General features: G+C 42.0%; 1 protein-coding gene across 1 annotated transcript in view; it reads left to right on the top strand.

Moving 5' to 3' along the window:
• The first annotated feature begins 1931 nt into the window (after nt 1–1931).
• EFCAB2 (EF-hand calcium binding domain 2) overlaps nt 1932–13530 on the top strand; it is a 38734-nt gene continuing 27135 nt past the window's right edge. Inside the window, exon 1 of the mRNA XM_045537193.1 lies at nt 1932–2391. Within this exon, the coding sequence (XP_045393149.1) occupies nt 2076–2391 (316 nt within the window). The 5' untranslated portion in view covers nt 1932–2075. The remainder of the gene's footprint in view (nt 2392–13530) is intronic.

Below are 13530 nucleotides of genomic sequence, written 5' to 3'. Positions count from 1 at the left end.
TTTTTTTTTTACTCACCCAAACCTAGAGAAACAATACCTAGAGTAGTATTTTAAATGTGCTGTAGGAGTTCAGAGAAATAGAGATTAATGTGGTTTGAAATAATTTAAGTAATAGCTTTGCTGAATAAAGTTAGTAAAAAAAAAAAATAAAAATATGGGGGAGGTTCCAGAGAAATCTGTTCAACTCTTAAAATAGTAATTCCGTTTTTATTTATAAATGTTTATGTAAGAATTTCATTTTATTAGCATGAACTACCGATACTTTTACTGAGATGAAAATATAATGTAAAAGGAAAATCTGTCTTGCTTGCAATAAATCTGAATATGGATGGGTCTTTTAAAAAGTGTCATCGGGAAGACTAACTCTTGTCTTAGCTTTTTTCATTTTTTTCATGTCCCTTGAGTCATATTAATTTTTAAGATATATATTATTTCAGGCAGAAAAATTTTTCTAGGCACTGGGAATATACGGATGAAGAAAGCAGATCCTAATAAAATGAAGTCCTTAAAGTTTGGCAGGTGGAAACAAGTAAATGAACAAAGTCTTTGCAAATCAACAGAGAGGCTATATGGGTTACGGGGGCCACAGAAGAAGAGGTTGAGAGGGAAAACTTCAGGGTTTCCTGCAGGGCAACCAGGAGGGGACAAATGTGTGTCTGAGGGAGGGTAAACGTTGGGACAAGGAGAGCGGAGGGAAAGGCATTCCAGAAAAAGGAAACTGTAAACAGCATATGAAAAGCCATAGTGAGTGATATTGTAAGCCTGAGAGCAGAGGTTTCCTACACTTATTTCAAAGTCCTTCATTATCTATACGGAGAGGGGAGGTCTGTAAAAAGAAGTAACTAGGCCATATTGACTATGAAATTTAGATGAATGCTAATGATCACTTTTCTGTTATCTTTGGGTGTTAAGAATTTACTGTACACAATATATTCATTTTATATAAGTAGCTATCTTCTAACATGAGTCATTTTGCGGGAGTTCAGTTGTTTACATTATTTCAAATAGAACGCTGGACACATCACCAAATAAACTTCTATATAAAGAATACTTTTTTTTTCAATAAAGAGGAATATGTAGTCACTTTGCTTTAGGGTTTCCTGAGAGATTTTAGTACCATAATTAATAAAAGCAGCATTAAGAACACTGCTAATAAAGTCATTAGATACTAATACCTTGTATTTCGAAAGCCTCTTAAAATTTAGTTGACAGTTTATAAATTGCTTTCACATAACATCAAGTCGTTTCATTAGTACACATGTGCACTAAAATGTCATTTAAGATTAGTTTTAAAAACACTTGTTTGAACCACATTAGGCATTAGTCAAAGCTCTTTAAAAAGAAAATATTCTAGGGCAGTAAACTTGTCCTTAAAATAAGCCAAAAATTTAACATCCTGCTATAGCTTGCAGTTTCAGGAATGGATTAAAACTTGCCATGCAACTTTAGCCGGAGGTCACGTCAAATTTCCCAACTAGGACCATTTTAATGTATATAAGACTGAGCACAACACGGACACGTTTTTGTTGCTATGAGAACCTTTTATTTTGTATTAGAAATTGCAGCCTTGACGACGCAATGTTTGCGCCTGTTTTGCACATGTTTTTCTACAGCTAGTCCTCCGCTTTAGTAATAATAGTCGAGTGGCTCTGGTTTCCTCTTGCCCCCGGCCTAGTTTTTCCGTTTTAACCCCAGCTGTCCTAGGCGGTGCTGTCGCGTTCTCCGGGAGAGGGCGGCGAGGGCTGGACGGGAGCAAGCCGGGAGGGCAGGGCCGGGGCGGGCGGTGAAGGGGACCGGGGAGGGGGCCGGGGAGGGGACCGGGAAGGGAGCTGTGAATGGGACCGGGGAGGGGACCGGGGAGGGGGCTGTGAATGGGACCGGGGAGGGGACCGGGGAGGGGGCTGTGAATGGGACCGGGGAGGGGACCCGGCTCCATCCCCCACCCGGGAGCCCAGCTCTTCCCGCAGCTCTCCGGCCGCTTTTACAAACATCTGCAGTTTAAAACAAAAACCAAGCAGCGCCACGTCGCACAAACAGGATGGGGGCGGTGAGGGCCGTGTGTGTGCTGTCCCCAAATGCATGAGAAATACGGGAAAGGAGGGGCGCGGAGCCTTAGTATTTTAGCAATTCCCCCAGGCCCAGAGACGTCCTGGCTCCGGCCTCGGCTCCGGGGGGAAAGGGCCGGCGGCGGGAAGCGGGGATGGGGCGCGCGCTCGGAGCCCCCCGGCCCCCCAGGGTCTTCCTCCTCGGGGACCCCGAGCAGCCCCCTCCCCCCTCCAGGCCAGGCTGCTCGCGGGGGCCGCAGCGGGCGGCGACTCGCGACCGAGGTTCGCGTCAGGCCGCTCCGGGGCGACGGGCTCCGCACCAAGATGGCGGAGAGAGACGGGGAAGGTAAGGCGGGGGCGGGTCGCCCCGCGTGTGGAGCCCCCGCCGCAGGGAGAGGGCTGGCCGAGGGGACCCGCCCTGCCCCCGTCCCCGTCCCCGTCCCCGCAGCCGCGCCTCCCTCCCTCCTGTGCCCTCCCGCCGCGGCGGCCGGGCGACCTACGATAATGGCGTCCTTGTTCTCGGTCCCAGGGGGGTGGCCGCCGCCCGCACGCCCTCGCCCGGGGCCCAGGTGCCGCCGGCGCCGTGCGGGCCGCTGTCCCTCCTGTAGGCCCCGGGGGCCGGCCTGGGCGACGACACGTCCCGGCCGTCAGGATCTGGCAGGTCCTCTCCGGTCGCGCCGAAGCCCCGCCCGGGCCCAGCCTGACGGCGCCGGCGGCCACCATTTTGCCTCCGCGGCCTTGAGGTCGCGGTCGCCGCCCCGCCTCGCAGCCCTCCGAGATTCCTGCCCGGCTGCAGTCCCGCGCCCCACAGTCTGGTGTCTTGTCTTAAAAAAAAAAAAAAAAATTCATAAAGATGAAAAGGCAAAACCGAGAGGAGACGAGTCGAGCCGCTGTGCGCCGGCGAGGCCTGTCCCTTGGTCCCCGCGGGTCGCCGCCCGCAGACGGGGGGACGCGCCGCGGGGCTTGAGGTCGCCGGAGCCGAAGGACGGGATTGTTGCCGGCGCGGAGATGCGAAAACCGGCTTATCCGCTTTTATTTACGTATGATTTAAAACCCGATCCGGGCTTACCGTCCGCTTGGTTACTCAAAAATAATTGTGTTTGGTGATTGGCACAGTCACCGCAAGAACCAAACGAGCCATGAAACGGTGAAGGTGAACATCTTAGAAACAAAAATCACATTCCTCCTTTGTTTTCTTTCTGGAGGCCTCAAAACACCCTCCGAGCATGCCATTTTTCTCAGCACGGGACAAAGTGTCGTCAGGTTGACAGCTAATATTTACGAGGGAAGAAGACAAGTCTGAGATGTTTAGTCACTCATTAAGGTGACAGGAAAATCAGCGGGCAAACACCAGGAAACTGCGCCAGCAATCTGCCGATTGATAACAGAAATGCTATTTTTATATAGTATTCCTCATCTGGGAAGCCAGTATTATTTTACGGGTGTTACCCTTTGCTAAGATATCTTTATAATTTTGTGGTGTTATTTTAAAAGGAGAAGGCATATACTGAGAAAAGATTAATTTTAAAACTTCCCCAGACAACTGTGACTTACTTTTGCTAAATTCATATTTATTTAGAAGAAAAAGGAAAATCATTAGGAGATTAACAATTATGCACTTTAAAAAAAAAAAAGATTTGGTTAGGTCAACGTGAGAAAAAATGCACTGGAGTTTGGTGCAAATACAATCTCTTTATTTTTTTAAAATGTAGATTGAGAGCTTTCCTGATTTTTCAGCTTTTGAAAAATACTTTTCAATTTAAAATAAATTAGTTCAGGGGAAGGTACAGTTGTGTCTGTAACCGAAGAAGAAGTACTGACTGTTAGAAGCTGGATGGCCTTCATTCAGTTGACATATATTTAATGCCTATCATATGGACGGTGTTCTGTTTAGAACTTTGGAAGATCCAAAGATGGAAAAGACATTGTCTTTGCTCCCAAGAAAGGTGAGATCAGTAAGAGAAATGAGACATAGACAAATGGGAGGGAATAGTTAACTGGGCTGAGAAGCCTCTGTGCCAGGCATTGTGCTAGATGTGCTATATACCTCGTGGTCTGTGGACAGCAGCCTGAACGTCACTGGGAGCTTATCAGAAGAGAATCTCAGATCCTGCCCTACTGAATCAGAGTCCTCATTTTGACATATCTGTCAGTGATCCTTATGTACATTAAAGTTTGAGAATGTTACGTGGTGTATCTTATTTATTTTTAACAGTTTTGTGAATTAACTATAAATGAAGTTTAAAGGGCATGATGAAATTAAAGGTATTTAGTCAGAGGATAAATTAGATACTTTGGTGATAAGATTTTTGTGTGGACATATTCCATTTGTGTATTTGATTCTTAGCTCTGAAATTTCAGAAATTACATCTAAGCGTTAATCAGAATTGATCAATACCTGGGTGCAGTGGCTTCACACCTGTAATCCCATCACTCTGAGAGGCTGAGGAGGGAGGATCGCTTGAGGTCAAGAGTTTGAGACCAGCCAGAGCAAGAGCGAGACGCCATGTCGCCATCTCTACAGGAAAAAAAAAAAAAGAATTGATCAAGTTTTGAGATTCTCTCAAGCTAACTAAAATCATGAAAGACTGATGTACAAACCTGAATGATCTATTAATTTAAATAGGAGTATGTTGATACATTGACTAGAAGGCTGATTTTGGCAATGTAATATACTGTTTTATGAGTATTAAGCTTTGGGGGAATATGAATTATATTTCAGAAGTTGCTTTTTAAGCATGGAGTCACACAGAAGAGAGATAGTTTTGAAGACTATATCCATCACTCTGTAAGGTCCAAAGGGCAGGGACCATTTCTGATCTGTTATACTGAGTGTCTTGCAAAGTGTTTAGCACGTGGTACTAAATATGTCGAATTCAGAAGATTTTGAATTAATCAAAGACAGTTTATGTTTTAACCAAAGCATTTCTAACTATTTCCCCAAAATCTATTCTATACCTAAAAGTACACAAAACTAGTTTTAGGTCTTTTTTCCTTTTACCTTACAGGTAAATTATATGTTTCTGTTTCATTTGGCTCAACAAAACATTTTTTCACAATGCCAAGGTATTGATTGGCATGTCTTGAAAAAACAACTACAAAAATCTCTTTGTATGAATACACATATGTTTTAAATAGTTCATCTTAACACTGAGATTTCTGAAAGTTGTAAAGGAGGGATAAGTTTCTGGGTAGCCATTATATCCAGCTTCTCTCTAACATTTAGGGATTAACTTTGATACAAGTATTGAGAATATTGGTAAGAAAAATTAACTAAATCTATTAGAGGGGCTATTATGCTCTGTTTACAAAACTTCCATAAGATTATGTACATTGAAGTTGTTACTTGTAGCATTTTTTTGCTTAGAGACAGTCTCCCTCTGTCATCCAGGCTGGAGTGTAGTGGCATGATCATAGCTCACTGCAGCGTGAGCCACCGCACTGGGACCGAATCAAGTTGTTTTTAAAGATCACTTAATTTGTTTTTTACTTAAAGAAGAATGCTTGATATGGGATAGGAAAAATTATTTTGGGGGTTTTATCATTTCTCCAAAGTTTCCTCACCCAGAACATTTTTTGTTTTCTTCGTTCTTTTCCGTTTTGTTTGTTTAAATGGAAAATCGATGCAGTTGTTGATTCATTAGATCCTTAAATCTTACTGTTTCTGTCTCCTAGAGGATTTTATATAGGACTGGGAGGATCTTCTGTTTGTAATTAGAATCACATCTAGGAAACAAATTGCTTAGGTATACAATTCTAACTTTTGGCAGGCAAATGAGCTTTGGAAAGTATGTCAACTTTTTAACAAGCTGCAGATATTCAGAGCCACTCTAGGATTTACTATTTTTGTTTCTATTAAAATATTCTTTGGTACTTTGCATGCATTTTTTTTGGTTTTGGAGACAGTGGTTGAGCTCTGTCCCCGAGGCTGGAGTGCAGTGGCACCATCATAGTACACTGCAACCCTGAACTCCTGGAACTCCTCTGCTCAAGGAATCATCTGACCTCAGCTCCCAAGTAGCTAGGACTTCAGGTATGTGCCACCACACCCAGCAGTTTTTTTTTTAGAGATGGGGTCTCACTATGTTGCCCAGGGTGGTCTCAAACTCCTGTGCTCCAGCGATCCTTCCACCTCCCAAAGTGCTGAAATTACAGGCATGAGCTACTGTACCTGGCATGGTATTATAATATTATTAATACCCCACCCTCCCACTTCTTCAACCCTGCAAACATAATTCTATCAAAATGTTGGTTAAGCCAATTACCTTATTACTACTATTTAAATCTTGTTCACTGTTGAGCTAAGTAATGCATTCCCATTATAATCCCTCTCTTATACTATTAATATTTAATTTCTCATTTGCTCAATTTCTCATGTCATTATTACTATTTCTTTTCACACTCTCCAACTGAATTGCAAAACCTCCTGCATACGATTTTCTACGTGGTCGAACACAGCGAGTAGTCTACCTATAGGTGTCCTTTTTCCCTGGACACTGTCCCCCGCCGCCACCACCACCACTGGAGCCTTCTGGCCCCGGTTGCTTTCTGGACTGGCACTTTAGGTGCAGCTGCTGTCCTGAGGCTCCTTTCGCCTCTCTCCTGTGACAGATGCCTTTTTACCTGACTCTGACATCCTACTCTTTCTTGGGTTACTCTCATTTTGGTGGAGGATGGTCTCTAGTGGCTCCAGAGTAAGGGTGGCCAGGAAGTGAAAATGTCTTTATTCTACTCTCTCATTGGATTAATAGTTTGGTGAGGTAGAGAACTCTAGGTTGAAAAATTCTTTTTCCTTGAAATATTGAAGCCTTGCTCCATTGTCTGCCAGTTTCCAATGCTGTTCTTGGGAATTCCACGGCTATTCTGATTCCAGAATCTTTATATGTGAGACTTAGTTTTTTCTTCTGTAGTAACTTTCAGCATTTTCTTTTTATCTCTGGTGTCCTGAGATATTATGAAAATATGGCTTAGCATAGATCTTCTTTTCATTCATTTTGCTGGGTTGGCCCTTTGAATACAGAGGCCTGCCTTCCTGTTCTGGGAATCTTTTTTTCTATTAGCCCAGCTGATTTTTTAATTTTTTTGTAGAGGTCTTGCTATGTTGCTCAGGTTGGTCTTGAACTCCTGGCCTCAAGAGATCCTCCTACCTTGACCTCCCAAAGATCTGGTATTAGAGGCATGAGCCACTGTGTCCGGCTTGGGGCATTTATTTTTATTTATTTATTTGTTATTTATTTATTTATTTATTTATTTATTTATTTATTTATTTATTTATAATACAGGCATTCATTTCATGGTCAACCTGTTCTTCACTTACAATGAGTGTTAAAACAGGATATAATAATAGGTTATCTCAGTGATATTATACAAATACAACTGTTAACCTCAGTAGAAACAGAAACACAGAGAACAAAAACATGTCCCCTAACAGAATAATCCTAGCACTCTGGGAGGCTGAGGCGGGAGGATCTCTGGAACCCAAGAGTTGGAGGTTGCAGTGAGCTATGATGACACCACTGCACTCTAGTCTGGGTGACAGAGCGAGACTCTGTCTCAAAAAAAAAAATCCTAAAATGGCACTACCATTTCAACATGGTGATTGGGCACACGTGTTTGTTTTTACTCTTCCTGAAACCCTCCTAAAGTGACAGTAAAGAAGGGATGAAAAAGGAATAGACATACAGGTACAAAGAGAATAGGAGAGGAGATAATAGTGGTTTGTAAAAAGACATAAAGAGAGAACATGCTACGTTAGTATTATTACATATGAAATGCCCGATTTCGAACTAAAAGTTTAGTTTATCATATCTCAAACAAGAAGCAGTACAATTAATCAAAGTATGTGCCTAAACTATTGACACAGTTTTGCCATCTTAGTGGTAGCTTGTTTATGCCAGCAGCAAAGAAGCCTGGAGAGTGAGTGTCGGTGAAATCTCAAAAGGTGTTTTCCCCAGCTTCTTGAGATGGAATATTTTTCCTTGCAAGAACTGGTCCAAAGCCTGGAAGAAGTGGCAGTCAGTTGGTGAAAGGTCTGGTGAATACAGTGGATGACAGAGAGTTTCCAAGTTCAGGCTCTGTAGTTTGAGCAGGATGCTTATTCAACATGTAGTGGAGTGTTGTCTTGCAAGAGAATTGGCCTGTCTCTATTGACCAATCTCGGCTGCTTAATCACCAGCATCCTCATCATTGCATCCAACTGGTTGCAGTAGACATCCGCTGTAATTGACCAGGTTTGATGAAGCTGTAGTGGATAATACCAGCGCTGGACCACCAAACAGACACCATTAGCTTTTTTGATGAATATTCGGTTTTGGACTGTGTTTTGGCACTTTATCCAACCATTGTGCTGAACATTTGCAATTGTCAAAAAGAATCAGGCCGGGCGCGGTGGCTGGAAGCAGAGGCGGGAGGATCGCTTGAGGTCAGGAGTTTGAGACCAGCCTGAGCAAGAGCGAGACCCTGTCTCTACTAAAAATAGAAAGAAATGATCTGGACAGCTAAAAATATATATAGAACAAAATTAGCCGGGCATGGTGGCACATGCCTGTAGTCCCAGCTACTCGGGAGGCTGAAACAAAAGGATCGCTTAAGCCCAGGAGTTTGAGGTTGCTGTGAGCTTGATGCCACGGCACTCTAGCCTGGGCAACAGAGTGAGACTCTGTCTCAAAAAAAAAAAAAAAGAATCCATGTTTCATCACATGTAACAATATGGTGTAGAAATGGTTCGCCTTTATGTCATCACAGCAAAGAAAGGCAAGCTTGGGACGATTTCTGTTCTGATGCTCGTTTAATTCATGCGGAACCCATCTCTCCAGCTTCTTTACCTTGCTGATTTGTTTCAAATGGTCCAATATTGTTGGAATAGTAATGTCAAACTTTGCCGCTAATTTGTGCATGGGTTGAGATAGATTCGCTTCCACTACAGCTTTCAGCTCATCATTATCCACCTTGGTCTCAGGTCGCCCCCGTGGCTCACTTTCAAGATTAAAATCACCAGAACGGAACTTCTTAAACCATTAACCTACAGTGCATTCATTAGCCACATCCTCCCAAAACACTTCATTGATACTTGAAGCTGTCTGCACTGCACTGTTTCCACGACAGAACTCATATTCAAAAATAACACACGAGTTTTTGACCTATCCATGGTTTCACAAAAATTGCTCTCAAAAAATTTTGAAAGACAATCACAAGCCAAATCATGCTTTTGAAAGAATGAGGATGTACCTTAACAATAAAAATAAAACAAAAAGTGTCAAAGTGAAATGTCAGAGATATCAGCTGTCTTAGTATATAAGGACATTGGATATTTCATACCTAATAACCTGATAAATGGATAGACTAGGGGCAACTAACCTAGCAGAACCAAAGAAAATAAATGCAAGCCTGTAGAGGAGAGAGCCAAAAAGAAACAAACCAATTTTAGCTTGTAAAACCCTTGAAAGGCTCAGGATTAGAGCAGCAGGCGTCTCTGAAGGCATGCATGTAAAGTGAGGTTAAATATAGGTTTGGATGAAAGTCGAAGGCAAAATGGTTCTCTCTGCTGTCCCCTGGGGTAACCAGGTGACCACTCCCCTTCCATGCATGCAGATCACAGAGGCTCAGGACTTGGGGATACTTGGCACGGCTGGTGGTGGAGATGATGTGCCATTATTATTATTACTGTCTTTGATGCAGTAGCTGAAATATTGTTAACATTTGTATGAAACTCAATATTGTTGCATAGATTAAATATTCTGAGTAGGACTCAAGAAATAAATCTGAAAAATGGTAGTATGTCCTAATAGATGTCAGAGTAATGGAGATTTGAAATTCTCTCATTTAAGATCTCATAAGTAATGAGGAAGAGTAGCTAGGTACCTCTTTAATTGGTTAGTTGGTTTACACTGGTAACTAAAGTATAACAATAGTTATAAACACTAAATGCCTCAAGAGAAAAGTGAAAAGGAATTTAGAGATTAAAAATTTTCAGGTGAAATCAGTAAATAAAATGAAATTTCGTATGAAACTATGCTATATAATGGCATGAGAAGAAAACTAAAATGTGGCCTCAATTTCAATGACTTCTCTATCACACTTCAGCCACTCACTTCCACGGCCGAACCGTGGATATTGCCATCGTCTAGGATTGTGCCACCTCTGAAATCTTAAATTCAGATGTTCCACTCTCAGCATATAACCTTATTCAACATTTATTATTTTAAGTAATTTTAATAATTACGTGAAATAATTTCAAATTTACAGAAAAATTGCAAGAATAGTATGCACAGAGAATTCCCACATTTCCTTTATCCAAATTCTTTAATTTTAACCTTTTGCCACATTTTTTAATCATTCTTTTTTTCCACTTCTGTATATAACTATATATATTTTATCAGTTTTCCGCTGGAACTAGTCGAGAGTATGTTACATACAATCATGCCACTTCATCCCTTACTACTTTGGTGTGTATTTCCTAAGAACAAAGATGGTCTCTCATGGAAAGTATCTATGCACTTTACCATAGGTAATATATTTTTATTTACTTCCACAGTCTATATTCCAATTTTGTCAGTTGTCCCAATTGTCAATAATGTCCTTTACAGCATTTCCCCCTCTAATACAGGTTTCAGTCCAGCATCACATATTGCGTTTAGGGGTCATGTCTGTGTAGTCTTCTTTAATCTAGGGCAGTACTTCAGTCTTTCTTTGTCTAGCATGACATTTAACACTGATTCAAAAAGGGTTTGGATCACCTGTACAAATTCATGATCTTCTCATACCTCTAATTTCCTCACCTCTCCATTCACTCTGTAAACCTCTTATTATATGGCAGAGAAAATATAAGCTATAAAGTACAAATTCCCTCAGTTTCCTGACACATACACATTTATCTGTATCTACTGGATTTTTGCAAAAGCCTCTTAACTGGTCTACTTGTTTTCATTTATCATGCTGCAAATATGCTTTTCTGGTTATGAATTCTCTACCTAAAACCCTTCAGTGTTTACCTGTTACCCTTAGGATAGTCCAAACTGACAAAACAAACTAGGATATCTTATTTCTCCAGGGTATTTTTTTTGGATCACATGTTTAGTATCACCTTCCATGCATTCTATTCTTCTTCTTAGTGAACAATTTACTTCTTGTTCCCATAATGAAAGTGCTAGCCTGCTCACATATTGTTTCCTCATCCTTAGTTTCATTTAGTATTGCTTAATGGTTAAGAACATGAAATCTATAGTAAATCCTCATGGGTTCAGATTCTAGCTCTGCTACTTTAACAGCTGGATAACTTTGGGTGAGGTACCTAACTGTTACAGTTTCTTCACATGTCAAATGAGAAGTATAGCAGAATCGGCCTCATATGGTGGTAAAGCACTAGCGGAGAACTTCATGTGCATTAAAAGCTCTGTAAATGTTATCAATCATTACTTTTTGTGTTAGATACCACGCTAGATATTGTGGAGTAAAACAAATTTGGGCCCTGCCCTCTTAGAGATTACTTACTCTAGAGGAAAGGCCATTAAAAATTTTCATAACTATTTAACTACACCTGGGATAAATAGTTCACTAAAGTCTGAAGTTTCAGAAGAGGACATCTGATTTAATTTTTTTTGCTTCAGTGGCTTTGAGCATGGCATTCCCTCTGCTGAAAACCTACTAGTTTTTGGCAGAGGAAGCTGCATGTTCAAGAGCCTGAAGCAAGAAAGAAACATGGCTCATTAGAGGAATTGCGTGAGGGGCAGTGTGGCTGGAATGGAAAGGTTAGGGTGGGAAGAGCTGTATGAAATGAGGTTGGGGAGGGGGGGGCGACCTCTATCCAAGAGCAAGAGGAGGCCATCAAAGCTTTTAAACAGGGAGATAATACAATTTGTTTTATGTCTATAAGAGGTCACTTGGCTGGGCACAATGGTGCACACCTGTAGTCCCAGCTATTTGGGAGGCTGAGGAAGGAGAATCACTTCAGGCCAGGAGTTCGAGGCTACAATGTGCTATTATCGCACCTGCGAATAGCCACTGCACTCCAGCCTGGGCAATACAGTGAGACCCTGTCTCAAGAAAAAATAAGGAGGGAGGGGGTTGCTTGGTTGCACTGTGGGAGACTGGAGCATGACACAAGCAGATGATTATGGTGGTGTCTTAGACTAGGTGGTGTAAGGTTTTTGGATGGTCGGCACCAGAGAAAGAAAGACGAGCAGAGTAGAAAGGGGTAAGCAACGAGGCTTTATTTGAGCGCTCCCGGGCAAGGGTAATAGGTCCCAAGAGAGGGGCCCAGGCGAGGTTCACGGGTCCTGAGAGAGGGGCCCGAGAAGTCTCGCCGCCTAGAAGTTTTGTGTGGGCTTATATATGTTGTAGAGCTGGGGGATGGGGGGTTTTTCTGGTTCCGTTAATGGTTTTAGGGGGGGTATTGAGAACTAGGAGGGGCTGGTGGTATGTATGGATTCCAGGAACTGAGACCCTTATCAGGGTAACCATCCAGGTGTGGCTATTCTTTAACTTAGCTGGGCCCTGCAGGCATTGATTTCGGCAGGTCTGGTGGGCTTCTTTTTTCATTAGGGACGGGAAGGGTGCCCGCCAGACCAGCCTTACAGTTGGCAGCAGAGGAAATGACAGAGAAGGTTGTAGTGTCTAGAGATCCTAAACTTTTTTGGTGACTGGATGTGGGGATTTGGAGGAGAGAGTTAGGGATGAATTAACACTTCCACTCCAACTTCTGACTCTTCTGTTCTTTATCTAAGTCCCATCCTCAAGCCTGAGGTGGATGCTACTCTTGTGCTTCTATAGTACTATCCACATACCTCACTGAGTTTTTGCACTGATCTGTTGTAATTTACTGAAGGTGGTCTGTTTTCCTTTTAAATTAAGACATATTTATAGTAGGTGATCAATTAACATTTGATAAATGAAAGCACAAATTAATGTAAAACTAGTTGATGTCTGAATATAGTATTTCATTTTAAGCCCAGTGTTTTGGTGGTGTATTGTCTTTGGATCAAATTGTTTATGGAATAAGAATACACTAAGAACTACCCCCTCCCTCAAAATATAGACAAGAATTAGGTTCTTGACTATTTTTTTTTTAATAGCATATGTCTGGAATACCATGTTGGCATTACTTGGGTCAAACAGAACAGTAACGTTTGTTTACTTCCAGTTAATTAACCTTGAGGGCATTTCTTTATCTTCATTGTTATATGCTTTAAACAGTTCTCATGGTAAGTATTCCTCTAGGGACTTATTATTCTGTCTTAATCTCTGTAGGTGGGGCTTTGAGCACCTAGTTAAATGTTTATGTATAGAGGTATCATCACTTTAGAAAAAACTCAGCTGCACTATTTGTTTAAAAACTTCTCTTGGCCAGGGGCGGTGGCTCACAGCTGTAATCCTAGCACTCTGGGAGGCTGAGGCGGGTGGATTCTTTGAGCTCAGGAGTTCGAGACCAGCCTGAGCAAGAGCGAGACCCCGTCTCTACTAAAAATAGAAAGAAATTATGTGGACAGCT

Source organism: Lemur catta, chromosome 25 (genome assembly GCF_020740605.2).
Source record: "Lemur catta isolate mLemCat1 chromosome 25, mLemCat1.pri, whole genome shotgun sequence".
Lineage (NCBI taxonomy): Eukaryota > Metazoa > Chordata > Mammalia > Primates > Lemuridae > Lemur > Lemur catta.
Note: the sequence above shows the minus strand (reverse complement) of the source record. Positions and strands in the feature narration are given on the sequence as shown.